Below are 17,735 nucleotides of genomic sequence, written 5' to 3' on the forward strand. Positions count from 1 at the left end.
GATGCTGAGGCGTAGTCCAAGACGACACGGTGGCTGTGACGGTGGGGAACGGGCACTTGAGGGCTTGAGTGGCGCATGTTGAAGCTTGGGCTTGCAAATCCAACGCCACGCCACGCAGAAGCTCTTTGCCGGGTATTGTTGCTTTTGTTACCATAATGCTGGTATCGGTTCGATTCGGATTCGGAATCCGATTCCGATTCGGTTTCCGTTGCTGTTTGCTGTTTGCTGGCAAACAAAGTGCCGGTCATTGTTTGGTTTTGTGAGGCGCCGCGCGGCATGGCAAACATTAGAGCGTATAAATATGCCGACAAATTGCGACTATTAATCATTCGACCCATAGATTCCATCGATAAAACAATTAGCTTGGAGATCTATACCCAACATGGTAAATATCCCAGCCACAGGAGCACACCCATCCACCAGGATTATCCCCATCCATTTCCATTCCTCACTCATTGCAGAAACTTTTCATTGCGTGCATCTTCATTGCCGCAGCGACGGCTGCAGTGATTCCTGTCGAACAAGCCAGGCACCGTCGCGACGTCTCCGAGGTCGTCAACGATTACGTCCCGCCAGCAGAGGAAGTTGCCCTCGATGCACCCCTCGGGGAGATCGCCCAAGACTCGGCTGTCGTGGGAGAGGATGGATACCGTTACAAGACCGTGCGACGACTAAAACTACGTCATCGTCGTGACGTGTCGGAGATCGCCAACGAATACCTGCCCCCATCTGAGGAGGTTGTCACCGAGGCCCCTGTGGAGGAAGCTCCCGTCGAGGAAGCCAGCCAGGACTCCGCTGTCCTTGCTGCCGATGGATACCAGTACAAGACTGTGCGTCGCCTGAAGTACCGTCAGCGTCGTGATGTGTCGGAGATCGCCAACGAATACCTGCCCCCATCTGAGGAGGTTGTCACCGAGGCCGCCATTGAGGAAGCTCCCGTCGAGGAAGCCAGCCAGGACTCCGCTGTCCTTGCCGCCGATGGATACCAGTACAAGACTGTGCGTCGCCTGAAGTACCGCCAGCGTCGTGACGTGTCGGAGATCGCCAACGAATACCTGCCCCCATCTGAGGAGGTTGTCACCGAGGCCCCTCTGGAGGAAGCTCCCGTCGAGGAAGCCAGCCAGGACTCCGCTGTCCTTGCCGCCGATGGATACCAGTACAAGACTGTGCGTCGCCTGAAGTACCGTCAGCGTCGTGATGTCTCTGAGATCGCCAGCGAATACCTGCCCCCATCTGAGGAGGTTGTCACCGAGGCCCCCTCTGGAGGAAGCTCCCGTCGAGGAAGCCAGCCAGGACTCCGCTGTCCTTGCCGCCGATGGATACCAGTACAAGACTGTGCGTCGCCTGAAGTACCGTCAGCGTCGTGATGTGTCGGAGATCGCCAACGAATACCTGCCCCCATCTGAGGAGGTTGTCACCGAGGCCCCTCTGGAGGAAGCTCCCGTCGAGGAAGCCAGCCAGGACTCCGCTGTCCTTGCCGCCGATGGATACCAGTACAAGACTGTGCGTCGCCTGAAGTACCGTCAGCGTCGTGATGTGTCGGAGATCGCCAACGAATACCTGCCCCCATCTGAGGAGGTTGTGGCCGATGCGCCCGTTGAGGAAGCTCCCGTCGAGGAAGCCAGCCAGGACTCCGCTGTCCTTGCTGCCGATGGATACCAGTACAAGACTGTGCGTCGCCTGAAGTACCGTCAGCGTCGTGATGTCTCTGAGATCGCCAGCGAATACCTGCCCCCATCTGAGGAGGTTGTCACCGAGGCCCCTCTGGAGGAAGCTCCCGTCGAGGAAGCCAGCCAGGACTCTGCTGTCCTTGCCGCCGATGGATACCAGTACAAGACTGTGCGTCGCCTGAAGTACCGCCAGCGTCGTGATGTCTCTGAGATCGCCAACGATTACCTGCCCCCATCTGAGGAGGTTGTCACCGAGGCCCCTCTGGAGGAAGCTCCCGTCGAGGAAGCCAGCCAGGACTCCGCTGTCCTTGCCGCCGATGGATACCAGTACAAGACTGTGCGTCGCCTGAAGTACCGCCAGCGTCGTGATGTCTCTGAGATCGCCAACGAATACCTGCCCCCATCTGAGGAGGTTGTCGCCGAGGCCCCTCTGGAGGAAGCTCCCGTCGAGGAAGCCAGCCAGGACTCTGCTGTCCTTGCCGCCGATGGATACCAGTACAAGACTGTGCGTCGCCTGAAGTACCGCCAGCGTCGTGATGTCTCTGAGATCGCCAACGAATACCTGCCCCCATCTGAGGAGGTTGTCGCCGAGGCCCCTCTGGAGGAAGCTCCCGTCGAGGAAGCCAGCCAGGACTCTGCTGTCCTTGCCGCCGATGGATACCAGTACAAGACTGTGCGTCGCCTGAAGTACCGCCAGCGTCGTGATGTCTCTGAGATCGCCAACGATTACCTGCCCCCATCTGAGGAGGTTGTCACCGAGGCCCCTCTGGAGGAAGCTCCCGTCGAGGAAGCCAGCCAGGACTCCGCTGTCCTTGCCGCCGATGGATACCAGTACAAGACTGTGCGTCGCCTGAAGTACCGTCAGCGTCGTGATGTGTCGGAGATCGCCAACGAATACCTGCCCCCATCTGAGGAGGTTGTCAAAGAGGCCGCCATTGAGGAAGCTCCCGTCGAGGAAGCCAGCCAGGACTCTGCTGTCCTTGCCGCCGATGGATACCAGTACAAGACTGTGCGTCGCCTGAAGTACCGCCAGCGTCGTGATGTCTCTGAGATCGCCAACGAATACCTGCCCCCATCTGAGGAGGTTGTCACCGAGGCCGCCATTGAGGAAGCTCCCGTCGAGGAAGCCAGCCAGGACTCCGCTGTCCTTGCCGCCGATGGATACCAGTACAAGACTGTGCGTCGCCTGAAGTACCGTCAGCGTCGTGATGTCTCTGAGATCGCCAACGAATACCTGCCCCCATCTGAGGAGGTTGTCACCGAGGCCCCTCTGGGGAAGCTCCCGTCGAAGCCACCAGGCTCCGCTGCCCTCCGGGCCCCTGAGGAAGCTCCCGTGAGGAAGCCAGCCAGGACTCCGCTGTCCTTGCCGCCGATGGATACCAGTACAAGACTGTGCGTCGCCTGAAGTACCGTCAGCGTCGTGATGTGTCGGAGATCGCCAGCGAATACCTGCCCCCATCTGAGGAGGTTGTGGCCGATGCGCCCGTTGAGGAAGTTGCCCAGGACTCTGCCGTTCTCGGCGATGATGGCTACCAGTACAAGACCGTGCGTCGCCTGAAGCTGCGCCACCGTCGTGCCCTGTAAGCACCTGTAAGAAATGTACCTGTGTCTCGTTCACGACTCGAATCATTTTCCCATCCGCTCCCCCCCCACCAAGAACAACCCACTATTAGGCTTTAAGTAAGAAGGACTTCTGTTTGCTATTGTTTAACGATTGAAATCAACGAAATAAATCCAACGAAAATTGTTATAGTATATATCGTACATCGTGCATGTGTCCTGGCCCTTTCTTTTGTTGCTTTGTTTCGCAGGACGCTCCACGCCCACGCACCTGTCGCGGGGGCGCCAGCAAGGAGTGGTAGCTGGGGGCTGGGACTCGATTCCATAAATTGTATACCTTTTCGCTTAGTTATGACAGCAACAGTTAAGCCCATGGCTCAGCGCACAAGAACGCAATTATCCAAAAACGACGCCAACAGCAGCGAGCACGGTGTCCCGGATGAAGGAAGGGTGAAGGGTCAGCACAGGTCCCGGTCCTGGTCCTGGTCCTGGTCCTGGCTATGCCACCTTGTTCGGGCGCAACTTCAACGTGCTCTAACAAATACTTTAAGCTATGCTTTTGAAGATGTTAATCTCATGTCAAGTCCACTTTACACACAACGTTAAGGGTTTGCCTTTGCCCTTCCCTGACCAGGAACACTAGCACTAGTCCTGGGTCCTGGGTCCTGGGTCCTGGCTAGCAGCAGCAGGACAAAGTCACCCATTGATTTGTGTGTGTGTGTGTGCGGGGTGTTGGCAGCCGCTGGCCGGGAAGATGGCAGGGCAGCAAAAAAAGTTGTTAAGTTAAAAGGCATTTGAACCGCAACGCCGAGGAGGATTTCGGTCAGCGCTCCTTTTTGGGATCTAACAACTTCCTTTGCACGCGCCTCCAAACGATACCAAAACGATAGAGGTCGTCACGAATGGTGGGAGGGTGTCGAGTGGGGGCGAGGGCGAGGGCGAGAACGAGGACGGTTGGACAGCCCCAACTAATAATAATTTATCGATCCCCTAGCCAAAGTAGTCACATACGTGGGTCGCCCTATGATTTATGGCAGTCAGCAGGGGGACTCGGACTTGTGTTTGTGTGTGTGTGGGCCGTGCCCACGCTGGGGTCTTGGGCTGGGTTAGGCCCGTGTCCTGGCCAGAGAAGGAAAACGCTATCCAAGGTGCCAGACAGGCGGCCAGCGCAGTGCCAAATTGGTTTAATGTGTGGTTAGACAACTTATTTAACGTTTTCAAGTGGTTAGCGACCGCCCGCCCGCCCGCACACACAACGTCCCACAGATGTGGCTGTGGATATGTGGATTGGTGTATTACTGGACTTGGAGCAGGGACAGCGGCCGTACCCCGAGCAGTCAGTCAGCGATTTGGGCACTCAGGTGGCGGTGGCACAGCTCTCATCGCCCGGGGGGGATCCGGCAAGGCAACAGTCGTTTTGTTGCGCTTTGTTTGGCCACATAAATCATGCAACGCCGTTATTTACCCGTTTACTCGAGTCGAGAGCGAGTCGAGGCGAACTGGTTACGTTACGTATGCTACTAGTATGCCCCTACACTATCCACAGTATCTGCACAAGTAGGGCCCCAGGCCCCTAGGCCCCTGTCTCACCCCATGCGCTGATGCATCATCCACTTTTGGGCACGAATCATGGAGAGTTGTTTAGGGCAGCAGCAACAGCAGCAGCAGTGGATACACTTGGGGACTTGGGGAAATAGTGATTGAAAGTTACAAAGAAATATGAATAGATAAAAGGTACAGCCATAAACTTTAAATATTACCATATCAAGATCAGGAAAATATTCCATTCCAGTTTTTGTTCGTTGTTTTGTGGTACTTCAATTCTATTTTTGGCTATCCTTCGTCTCTCTTGGGCAGGTGAGACGGTTCTTAAATGCAATAACAATATACACAGTGCCTTGGCTGAATACACAGTCAGACGAGAGCAAAAAATAATATATTTACGCTTATCGATTCCTGTGTGGTTATGTGATATTTAGAAACAATCGAATTTCTTCTATTTAATGCGATTTTTATTCCATTTCGAATTTGTGTAACCAATTTATCATAAATACTTTATATTTTGAAAGGATCTACAAGCCGAAAAGTAAAGCTGACTTCATACAATAATTCCTCGGCGAGAGGGATGGTCACATAAATCAGTTGGAACCATTTCTGTTAAGTACGCCATCAAATGGCAAAATTATGACATCATTAAAACAATTATCTACGCCAAGTTATACGATCTGATAACTTGAGACAAGGACTGTCTCACCCTCGTTGGAGAGCTAAACTACTTTTTGAGAGGGAAAATCGCATAAAAATTTTTATGAATTATTTGAAATATTTTCAATTACCCAAGGGCGCAAACAGTCACCAAAGGACCGGACCAGAAGGGAGACAACTAGAGACCACATAAATAGATTTATGTTCTATTCGGCAGTGGTCTGGCTGGGCATTAACAGGACATTCCCGACGAGTAGAAGACGCAGTAATGAAAGCGAAATTATGGCCAGTGCCATGACCCACAAGACCCAATGCCAGTGATTCAAATTCAAAGCTTGATTAAAATTCAAAAAGTTTCTCTCCCTTCAAAAAGAACCAACCCACCCAGCCCACTCCCCAGTCACATGCTTGGCCATAATTTATCATTTAATGGGTGGGTGGCTCATTATCGGGGGTAGTTCGGAATGTTTTGTTGATCCAATTGTGGCGCCAAATCAATTTCTGCCGCTGATTAGCTTTACCCCCAGCACCCAACACCCACATTTCCCCACTCCAACGCTCTTGCTGCACATGCAAATAAAATGAGTCCGAAACCAGGACAAGATTTCGAGATACCAATGCATAGCCCCATTATGACATAAGCCAGGGACATGTCGGTCTGTGTGTCTGTCTTCTGTGTGTGGGGTAAACATAGTGCTGCAACTTTATGACCACAATATAATTTATTCAATGCCATTTGTAGCCACGACGGAGGGGGAGGGGGAGGCGGCGGCTTGTGGCCCAAGACAAGCAATTGACATTTTTGTGACTTTTGAAAACTATAAAATGTGCAGCTCCGAGCATGGCAAATGGCGAAAGGCAAGCACACGACTCAAACAGCCGGGGCCGGGGACGGGTCAGAGCCAGGCCAGGCCAGGCCAAGGCAAAAGCATAATGATGACGGACATAAAGACCACACAACAGACAGATATACGAGTACGAGTACGAGTATATGTATAAAGATATACTCGTAGACACTCGGGGCTCTGAGCTGGGCTGGGCTGGGCATAAAAATAACCCACACAAAGAGAGAGGGCGAAGAATGCCCGCTCGTCGTAGTTGTTGGTTGGATAAAATAATAAAGTTGCTCTTCATTATGTGTGTCGCTCTGTTGGGTGTCCGTCCACCGCTTCCCGTCCCCCGTCGATGTCCTTGTTCCCAAAAGAAGTCCGGGTAAATACTCGTTCTCGTACTGGCACTGGTACTGGTGTTCCGTACAAATACGCCAACAACTAAACTAAAATTGTCAGCGCGTCATGTGTGGCAGGACTTACAGCACATTACACGTCCTGTCCACCCACGAGGATATGATGGTGGCCAGGACAGGACCTTCGCCATTTGTCCAGCTCGTCAGAGCAGACACTGACACAGACACAGACACAGACACACAGTTGAAGCAACAAGAGAGTGGGAGCGCTGGGCTGGGCCGTATGCCGTATGCCGTATGCCGGATATCCTTTTTGACATGTCATTAAATTTTATATACACAATAATTTTTCACAATTTGCTTTATGACCATTTTAAGAGCCTTCTTCTGGCTGTCCCGCCGCCCCACAAGCTGAATATTCTACACAGAGCGAAAGAGAGAGAACACACACACACACGACACGAGATACACGGATACAGATAGCAAAACCAAAGGCTAAGACAAACAAAGGCCCCATAGACAGGCAGACAGGCGGACAGGCAGACATATCAAAATAAGGTTCGAGTGTGGAAAATACCTCAAGTTTCGAGTGAAAATAATGATGGATGGACAGAGGGCAACACTGTTGTTGAGTTGTGGTGCTTTTGGACGGGGGGGGGGTGAATTGAGTTGAAATATTCAATCATTTGCAGCTGCTGAAGGAGAAGGATTAAGACTTCATTTGGCATTCCGTAAGGACTGAATATACTCGTTGTAGAAAAGCAATCAAGATTATTACTATTCCTTCTGAGTGGCAGGATTGGTAGTAATTGAAGAAACAGGTAGTCACTTTTGGGAATTTAACATCACTCGACCCCTGCTTTATTTGTTTTGAGGAAAGGACAGCAGCCAAAACGGACACTGTGTCCCCGAAAGTCTACCACACAAAATTCCATCAATTTCAACCTGTCATTCGTGCCACACCACAACTGTCCTACTACTGTACACTGTATTATTATTATTATTATTATTATTATTATTTGCAATCATCTTTTGAGTCGAGTCCAAACACATCAAACCGCAGAATGATTATGGCACCCAGAAACCCCTCCTGGTCGTAACACACAAAAGGAGCAACCCGAAGGACACTTGACTTTTACTATATCATTTTACGGCCATTAAGTATTATTTTGAAAATCGAACACGAACACGAACACTCTTCCGTTTCCGTTTCTGTCTCTTGTATTTGTATCTGTATCTGTATCTCAGACTCCACCTATGTTTGCCTCTGTTTGCCTGTGTGTGTGTGTGTGTGTCCGGCATTGCTAAATTGCTGAAAATTATACGTTTTATTATGATACTCATTGCCGTAGTCGTACTCCGTATGAGGGGGGTGCATGGGTCAAGTGGCTTTAGGTGGACTTACAGACAAACCAAAACGAATCGAATCAAATTGAACCAAAACGAATCGATGTCGTCCGAGCAGAGTCTCCTGTTACAAGTGCCCAGCCAGGCAATCAGAATGCAAAGCGAACTTGAGAAGGATTCTCGGGGAGGATGCTCAGGCAATGCCAGAAGTCAGTCAATGATTTTGGCGGGGCGAGGAGTTCCTGGCTCCTGGCTCCCGGATCCCGGCTCCCGACTGCAGTTCCTGCTGTCTCCAACTGGTACTCGGCCATATGTAGTTGTGTCAACCAGAGCCAAGTCCCAGTCTCTGGCCGTCTGTCTGCAAAGGAAATCTTCTTACAAAACATTCGCTTAAGTTTATTCAAACAAACTTAGATAACACATGAAGGAGCCAAGGAGCGCAGGAGACCAAGAGGTGGGAGAGTGCTGTACATGGAGACCCACTCGAAGACATCCTGATCTACGGGGGAGCAGAGACAAAGGAGCTGCCAATCAGTCAGGCGGAATAAGCATCGCCGCACGAATGTCCCAAAAGCTGAACGTACAACCAGCCACCCCCCCAGTCCCCTAGCCACACTTCCAATTACAATGTCTTTTGTTCTATATATCTGCGCGGCGGGGAAGAGAGGTGGGGACAGACCCTAGACCCTAGCTAAACGCTTACTTTCTCTCTCATTTTGTTGGTCGTCGTCTTCGTCGTTGTTGTTATTGTTGCTTTTTGGGCCATTTTGTGTCTGCTACGTTGGCTCGGATTAAATGTATGACCGAGGAGCAGTTCAAAACCATGATTACACTTCAATCTATTTTCTCCTGTCTTCAGTCTCCATTTTGTTTTATGTCTCATTTTGTGTGTGTGTGTGTGTGTGTGTGTGTGTGTGTGTGTGTGTGTGGTTGTGCGTGGGTGGACAAACAACAACAGCAGCAAAATTGGGGATGCGGCTGAGAAAAATGCGTTTCAAAGACATATACAAAATGTTCAGACAGAAAAGGAAAGGAAAGGAAAGAGGTCGAGTATTGGATATAAACCATTGAATTTAATCAAAAAGGATTTAGGTCTCTCTCTCTCTCTCTCTCTCTGTGGTTGTCTCTCTGTCTTTCTGTGTGGGTTACATTGGCTTGACCTTGCCGCCTTGAAAAATCGCGCACTCTGCCACGTGCCTCCTCCTAAGCAGCAAAAACCAGCAGCCCACCCACACACAGACAGAGCCAGGAACCTACAGAGATTCCAGAGCCGAGCCACATGAAACGAAAAACGAACGAAAGTGGTCATAAAGCGTGGGAGTAGTGGTAGCAGTAAAACTAAGTTTTAGATGCTCTGATGGGGGGAAACGATACGATGCACAATTGCTCCACCGAAATAGATGTCGTTATTATTATTATTATTTAAATAAGAGCAAAAGGTATCAAACCAGGGTAAAGGGGCAGAGGGAATGCTTAACCAGTCGAGTTGCTAAAGGAAATGGATTGTATTTTATGGATAATTCCCTTCCTGGAGGCTCGGCTTACTTTCACCTTCACTTTTTCACCTTGACTTTCACTCGAAATCCACTGCATGATTTTAGGCTTACCGAAGCATCCCCTAGACAGCATCCTGTCTTCTGTCTTCTGTCTCCTGCCCGGCAAACCGCCTGCGGTGGCGACGCCATCTTAAATGCAGCTCAAAAAGCAGACATTTCCAGCAATTTACGGGCAAATGCATAATTAAGTTATTAGAACGAAACGAGCAAACGAAACAACAAAAACATTGAAAGCTAACGGAATTATCTAAGCAGGGGAGAGGGCTGAGCTCGGCTGGGGGCTGCACCGGATGGCTGCTGGGGTGGACACTGGGAGGACGGACTGCACACTCCAACTCCAGGTCGAGGCAAAGAGTCAACCAACCAGCGGCAAGGTCTGAACAGTCTGCAGGTCTGGCCAACCACTAGAAGGCAAGAAGCAGGCAGCAGTCACAGGCAGATCCAAATCCAGCTTCAGAGCAGTGGGCTGAGGACTGAGGACAGTGCGTGCAGGCAGCACCAAATTCGTTAGTCGTTTGTCCACACCTTCCCCGCTTTGACCCCGGGCGGCGGCGGCGGCGTCGTCATCGTTGGCAAAAGTTGTGCAATTATATTTCCTATGGGCGGCAACAAAAGTCCGCCCCTTCGAGCACACACACACACACACGCACACAGAGCGGCAGAGGCAGGGACGGCAGATTGCTCAGACGCTATAATTTGTAATCATGCTGAGTGCAGCGGCGTCCCAGCCAAAGGGGGTTGCTGCTGCTCGAACAGCCAGAGGCCCATGGCCAGGACTACGGACTCAGGACTCAGGACAGAGGCTGATGTTGATGATGCTGATGCTACGGTTGGATACGGGATCCAGCAAGTGGTTGTTGACTGCCGGATGCTAAGGAAGGTCTTAGCTGTTATTACGCTCATGTGTCACTCTTACAGGGCCGCAGACCAAATGCGTGTCTGTGTCTGTTTGTGTGTGTGTCTATCTCTCTGACTCATATATTATTCACCATCTGGTGGTCCTACTCCTGGTGCTACTTCTCCTGCTGCTGCTGCTCTAGTGGCCATCCTGGCAATGTTGCCATCCCGCTTGCTTGCTTTTTTGTGACGTCTGCAGACATTTTGCCAAGTTAATCTCCGGTTTGTTTTCCTGATAATGGGCATGTCAACGGTACTTTCTGATGCTCTCTCTTTCTCTGCGTTGTGTCTATCCCTGTCTGTCTGTCTGTCTGTCTGTTTGCATTTATATATGCATGCATATATGTATGTATGTACATATGTATATTGCACTTGTAGTTGTCTGGGCGCTTCCCCTTTTTTTCGACTGTCTGTGTTTTTGATGAACTCTCTGTTGGCCGTGCTGGCTCTCGCTTTTCATATTTACCCTCTGTCAGAGGACGGACTCCCAGAAACAAGTGAGAGCGAGAGTTTAAATGGGTAATCCCCGGCGGGTTGCGATGCAGCTACTAAAATACCCTTTGGGAAATATATTTGGCTTAGAGTAAATGGAATAGTAATCTACAGTATATGTAAATATTTTTAAGATTTATTTAAGAGCAATTAGAAATCTATATAGGACACAGAATTATATCGCAGCTATATATTGCACGGATAAAGTGATATAATCGTAAGATTTCGAACTACTTCGTACTGCCCAGATCTCCCTTTTCGTTATGTCCAACACACCCTCCGGCATCCAACACCCTCGAATACTCCCCCCGCACACGTTATATTGGGCCTCAAAATGGTGTTGTGTCCCAGACACGCCCACAAGATTTAACACGGGCACGCCCCCAAATTAATCAAGCTTCTGTTGCAATTTTGGACCAACTGTCACCGGAATGGCTCTGGGATGAGGTCTACGGCGAGGTCTCTGGCGAATGTATGGGCGAATCTTGCTGCGGTTCAATCTGCAGCAATCGCATCAGGATCCGGCCGCCACCTGATGATGTTGACGGGTCCAGAACTGCCACTTGTTCCGCTGCGTAGGCTGTGGGTGGGTGTGTGTGTTCTGCTCCTGCTCCGCTTTATGGATGTCACGAGCGTACCTGGCTGGTGGCTGCTGGCTGCTGGCTGCCTGATTTTGACAAGCTCAATTAGGGCAGCCAGCACTCTAACCGGATTGGAATCGGGACTGGCCATGGGGAAGGGGATAAATGTGGGGCGTATGATTGGGTGTGCGAGTGGGTTGTGTGTGCGATCCACGTTGTTATTCCATTGTTTTTGGCAATAATGGAGAAAAGAAAGCGTTTAAATTAATTGCAATTTTAAGCAGATTGAAACTTGTGAAACAGCGAACCAACTGGCTTACAGCAAAGTTAACGTTAATACCCTCATGGATGCCACACCCACTTCCACTCCCACTCCCACTCCCATTTCGGCTTCTGTTGCACGCACATCCATCCCACACACATCCCACACACTGCACTTAAGATGATAATCATGTTTACGTGGCGCAAGTTAAATTGCTAACGTAATGGACTAACAGCAGGTGAGGCGGACTCCTGCCTCGAACAGGATCCGCATTTGCTCTGGAGCCTGGAGCCTGGAGCTGAAGCTGCTGCTGCTGCTGCTCGAGCATCTCCTCATGCGTGCCTGGCTGTCAGCGGCACATTTCGGCTGCTTCCAAGTTGGCCAACGAGAATGGCAGCAGAGAAAAACGAGAAGGAACGTGTGAGTCGCTTCTGGGGACGCGACTCTACTTATACCCGTACTCAGTCTGTATATACATTTTTGAGCTAATGATTTTTTATTTAAAAAAAAAAATTTTACATTTTACTTTTTTGCTACATCTGTTATCTACATTACATCTACAATGTATATTCCACATCTAACATGTAGATTGTACATGTACCATTTATATTCTACATCTCCTCCGCTAGGGTTGCTCGCGCACTGAACGCGGCAGAGTGTGCGAGCGAGAAGGAATCAGTAGCGTCAGCAGCGCTGGAGAGGAGAGGGAACCAACAGAAAATTCATTTCTTCATTCTGGCTATAATTATGATCCGATCTGATTCAGTTCGGCAATCTGGTAGTATGGGCATTCTTTACGATACTGCGTTTTTAGTTTTATCGTATCTTTAAAAATGTGCCTGCCACAGATTTTCGTTCTTTGTGGGGGCGGAAGGGGGCGGGGCGAAATTTTGAATACACTTGTAGCAGTGGGATATCACATGAGTCTGGAAACCAAATTTGGTTGCCCCTCTTATAGTCTCTAGATCTAGGCGCTCATCGAGACAGACAGACAGACAGACAGACAGACAGACAGACAGACAGACAGACAGACGGACAGACAGACATAGCTATATCGACTCGGCTATTGATGCTGATCAAGAATATATATACTTTATGGGGTCGGAAAATTTTCCTTCTCTGCGTTACACACATCCACTTTTACCACAAATCTAATATACCCCTTAACTCTTTTTTGAGTACGGGTATAAAAAAACCATTTGTTTGGACGTGCGATGAGGTGGGAACGAATGGAGGATGAGGCGGAGTAGGAAGCGAGTGGGTTGCATTGGATTGGATTTGGAGTACGGTGTGGCGAAGAAGGCTCTGTACTGCTCCCTCCTGTGTGGCGTGCGCTTCATTGGACAACTGAATATGCAAATTGAATTGAGCGTATTATCGACGAGGGGCGACAGGGGGGGAAGAAAGACAAGTGCTTCCGAGTCTGGACAGGGGCGGACAATGCAGGTAAGCAGCCTCCGTTTGCCCATCAACATAATCGCTCAAGCCAAGGGCTTTGCACGGGATTGCCATGACGATGGCGATGGCGATGGCATCGGGTGATGCTCTCCATCTGAGGCTGATGCTGATGGTGCTCAGTGGGCCAAGATGGCGTCAAATGGTGCACAAAATTAAAATTTTAATGGCCAGCAGCTGATGCTTGTTTTGGCTTGGCAGCAGCAGCATCAGCAGCAGCAGCAGGGATTGCAGATTGGTGGAGCTAAACAAAGGCGAAGAGCTGTTTAAGCCAAGACTTTCGCATTGTGGCCCGCGGGTATGAATATGGAAAGGTAGTGCAGCAGCAGTCTCGGCAAATGGATGTTATCTTTATGGTTGGTTCTTCCTATGATAACAAGCCCCTTATAATCATACAAACACTGAAATATCCTCTAAGGAACATCCAAGGATGTTTTTAGCTGCTGTCTGTTCTTAGTTCGAGTAGTTAATACAGGAAGTGGAGTACATACGACGGATCTGTTTCAGGCATGGATAAAAAATCTGTGGAAATCTTGGAATATACTTTCCCATTGTAATCGCAAAATTAAACAATTATTATGTTTAAATTGAAATATCTCCGAGAAATACCAGAAAATACAGCAGATCTCTCTGCTTATGAAAGCTGCCCGCCTGTAGAGCTTCCACACGATTAAAAATCATATCATACTTTTAGTCTGTCCGTACAGAAAGAACAGAACCGATAAAGAGCTTTACCCCAAACAGTTCCCGGTTCGTTCTCAGTATTTTCTTTGTTCTCCAAACAGCGCGCTCTTCTCTCGCGATTGTGTTCGACTAAATAAAAGAGAGAGCGTGGGAGAGAGGGGAAGGGAGAGTGTAAGTATATGACTGATTGACGCACGTAAACAAATAGTCTGTCCGTCAAGTGGAGAGGCACCGCACACTGAGAGGGCGCATTCAACGCCGAGCGCTGGGCCAGAGAGGCCGCGGAAAAGCCCCCAAAGACCCAAAACAACACTCGAAAAATAGAACAAAAGCCGCAACACAAACAAACACACACACACCGAAAAACGGGAAAGAAGAAAATAAAACCAAAAAGAGTTTGAACAAATTAACGCTATGTAAAAGCTCGCGATAAACGAACCAAAATTTTGACAAGTGTCGCCAGTGGTCGGTCGGTCGGTCGGTTGGTTCGCCTCCGCTCCACTATTAAATATTTAACGGGATCACAACGGCAGCTGGTGCCCGCCGGCCGCCTGCCAGCCCACAACGAGATGTCGCCGCCAATTAGCACGGCGGTGCAGCGTCGCCGGCAGCTGCTGCACAGCGTTGAAAGTTTGCGCGGTCGTGTACGTCAAGTGCTAAAATGTGTTATTAATTTGCATATTGAGTTTTTGGTAATTGAACACACCACACCACACCACCACCCTGTTTCTGTCCCTATCCCATGCCATGCCCCCTCTCGGATCATTCTTTGACCCCCACACACACACACACATACAGAAACAAGTGTTGTAATCCACTAGACCACAGTGTGACACTTGTTTGCATTTGCATTCGCTGCTGCCGAAAGCCAGCTGTAAATGTTACCCCTACCTAGCTCTCTCTCTCTCTCTCTCCTCTGGCTGCATTCCGTTCCACTTTCGTTATCTCTCCCTCTTTCCCAGCCCTCTCTGGCATTATGATTCCATATGTTTTACACTTGAGCCCCTAATAATAGGTACCCGACTTGGATTACCATATCGGAAGAATAATAACGAAATAGTTTCCCATTGATTGAATATGTAGCTAGTATATACATAGCTATTATTTTCACCCCAAGTGTTGTTGTTTCTCTCAGACCCGCTGCTGTCTAGCGTAACATTTCGCTCTAGCAGCCCGCTGTTAACAGTTGCGACACAGTTTGGGATCTGTTAATGCAATTATAGCCCCACTATTGGGAACGAAATGTTAGAATGTTGTGTTTAGAAGGGGGTGGGCATTGTGCAGGCGGGAGTGGGGTGGGGTGGGGTTGCTGTGATTACTTGGACCGCTAATTAGAGAAAGCCGGCAGGGCCCCATGGGCTAACATGAGGATGGAGGGGCTCGAGTGCGCCTCCCTAAAATGCATCGAACATGAGCTTAGTTTCCCGGGTTCAGAGACTTTGCTAATTGGGTTCTAATAGACCCGACATTGACGAGGCCCGTGAAAAGATTTTGTAGCTGAAATCCGAGCCGCAGACAACGCGGACAGACGGTGGACGGACAAAATGCCCAGGCCACTGCACAGGCGAGGCGGCTATCAATGACCGGAACGCCGTCGCAGTAGTTACTGTCAGTGTCATCCGATACCACTGCACGAGTGCTAACTTCCCCCCCGCCCTACCCCTCCACACCACGCCACGTCCATTCACACATTGCTCAAAGCAAATCGAGCAAAATAAGCGATTTTGCTGGTAATCTAATTTCTAGTCACACTCTCCAGGTGCTCGAATCCGATGTGGCCGCTTTGCTGGACGAGGTGCGGGCCCTGAACGATGACTACGAGGAGATGCAGCGGTTGGATAGGCTGATCGAGGCACTGCGCGACTATGGCGGTCCTACGATATGCCACGAATGGCCATTTCCTTTGATATTCAAAGGCACAATCGACGAGGCACACGTAGCACAAATACTCAACGGAAGCAGCGAGCTGGAAGTGGCTTCCAGCGGCGGCACGGAGTACATCCAGCTGGCGTCTAAGGCCTCTACGATGTCCAAGAAGAAGCAGCAGAAGACTGCAGTCAGCTGATTGAAACTGTAATGCAACTGAACAAAATATAATTAAAAACTATACTTTAAGCAACAGACGACAAACAGTGTACAAATCTGTGTGTTTACATCTGTGTGTGGGTGTCTGGTATGTTGGGTGACTGTTTCCGAATGTTTCAATTACTGCGGTCGTCTGGGCCGGGCAGCATTTCGATATTAGCCTCACCGCAGACGTGCATAGTGCATCGATGATATTTGCTTTTGCGGTGGCGGCTTGCATTGATTATTCTGACGCATTGAATGGAGGAGATGCAGTGTGGCAGAGACAAAGGGGAATCTCCAGAACTTGAACCCTGTAACCCCAGGCACCGTAACTAATATGTAACGTACCTGTGTGCCTGTACCTGTGTGCCCCGTTTCCCTTTTGTTCAGTCTTAGGCGACTTTTTTCCAGCTGCCACTTTAATGTTTTATCAAAGTTTTTCTTTGCCTGTCGCCCTGTTGCTCCTACTGCTGCTGCTGCTGCTGCTGCTGTTGCACTTGCAGCATTGTTGCAGCATTGGTGGTCCGTTTGTCCTGCTGCGATGGATGTAAACTTAACCCAGGAGCCTGGTTAGCGCTATTTACCGTTGCAGGTCCTCTGTCTCTGCTCTGCTCTGTGGTTGTTGCCGCTGCTGTTGACATCCTTGTTGGCCATTAATTTTGCAGGCTTTTGCGTGAGGAGAATGTCCATGTCCCCGACGCTGCTCTAGATAACGAGTGCAGGAGGTCGGAATCAGACGGCAAGCGGATGGGAGGGTGGGGGCAACGGAACCACGATAGCGTTCAACCTTTGGTCTTTCCTTTGTCTGCTCTCCAACCTTTTGCAACATTTCCACTTTCGCTTTCGCTCTGCGCTTTCCCCCGCCCCTCCCATGTGTTGTTCTTGGGCTCATTATCTCGATTGTTGTTGCTGTTGTTATATACTTTTTAATAATTACAGCTCGCTGCTGCAATTGTCCCTGACCACACACTGAATTGGTTGGATCAGAGCAGAGAACAGTGACGTGGACGGTGGACGGTGGACCGGGGACCGGGGACGGGTGGCAGGCAGAGCCGGACGGAGTTGATAAATTGCTTGCACAGTGGAGAGCAGAAGAATGTCAGCTCAAGGTAAATTCAACAGCGGGTAGGGCCGATTGCAGGATATATTTTACTTGCGCTTAAAGCCTCAAAAGGGATCGATGGAGAGTGGCGAAAAAGTGTAGTTAATCTTCCTTTATTTCTATATACTATGTAGCCCACACAGAATTCACACCCACACACTTAATATGTGTATGCATGTGTGAGTGTCATTAGCTTTGGGCGCCCTCCGTCGAAGTGCTCTTTGCCCCCTTGTTTTTTTGGCCTTGGTTTGGCCCCCAACGTGCGATGGGCAATTTAATCAGTCTGGCAGCGCGCAGAAAAGCTGATAATACCGTTATGAATAATTTACACACGCACACCCATCCCCATCCCACCCTCACCCTCACACACACACACCCACACAACCATACATTAAGACTGAAACGCGCTTTATTATTGTTAATTTGTTGTTGTTTCTGGTGCTGTTGTCTTTTCAGCTGGGTTTATTTATAATTAATAAAGTAGGAAGAGCAACAGCAGTGGCAGTGGCAGCGGCAGCAAAGAGAAAAATAACAAAAGCAAATAAGGAAATTAATCATTTCGACCGTAGTGGTAGCTACCAGTAATAAATTTATCCCAAAAAAATAAAATATAAATTTGCAAAATCTGTTAGGAATTCCCCACTCGTCACTTGTTGCACAACACGAAGAAA

General features: G+C 49.6%; 2 protein-coding genes across 3 annotated transcripts; both read left to right on the plus strand.

Annotated features, from left to right (window-relative positions):
* Positions 1–250: 250 nt before the first annotated feature.
* LOC111079705 (fibrous sheath CABYR-binding protein) lies at positions 251–3,360 on the plus strand. Its single transcript, XM_041594124.1, is given in 4 exon segments — positions 251–385; positions 462–1,256; positions 1,258–2,922; positions 3,138–3,360. Coding segments are annotated over 4 exon segments (2,580 nt in total). The 5' UTR covers positions 251–382; the 3' UTR covers positions 3,255–3,360.
* A 10,769-nt stretch (positions 3,361–14,129) lies between these two features.
* LOC111081157 lies at positions 14,130–16,010 on the plus strand. Of its 2 annotated transcripts, none has more exons than XM_022374968.2 (2): positions 14,130–14,539; positions 15,655–16,010. In XM_022374968.2, exons 1-2 carry the CDS (start codon positions 14,465–14,467, stop codon positions 15,958–15,960), a joined length of 381 nt encoding a protein of 126 aa, XP_022230660.1. In that variant the 5' UTR covers positions 14,130–14,464; the 3' UTR covers positions 15,961–16,010. The 2 variants fall into 2 exon arrangements, with proteins under 2 accessions (XP_022230660.1, XP_022230658.1); XM_022374966.2 differs by having other exon boundaries at positions 14,133–14,587.
* The last annotated feature ends 1,725 nt before the right edge of the window (positions 16,011–17,735 follow it).

The sequence above is a fragment of the Drosophila obscura genome, unplaced genomic scaffold, assembly GCF_018151105.1.
Source record: "Drosophila obscura isolate BZ-5 IFL unplaced genomic scaffold, ASM1815110v1 contig_208, whole genome shotgun sequence".
NCBI lineage: Eukaryota > Metazoa > Arthropoda > Insecta > Diptera > Drosophilidae > Drosophila > Drosophila obscura.

Coding starts and splice junctions, on each gene's coding strand:
- LOC111081157 (XM_022374966.2), top strand. CDS start 14,465: ATGTCGCCGCCAATTAGCACGGCGGTGCAGCGTCGCCGGCAGCTGCTG. Junction 14,588..15,654: donor ATTTGCATATTGAGTTTTTG/GTAATTGAACAC, acceptor CACACTCTCCAG/GTGCTCGAATCCGATGTGGC.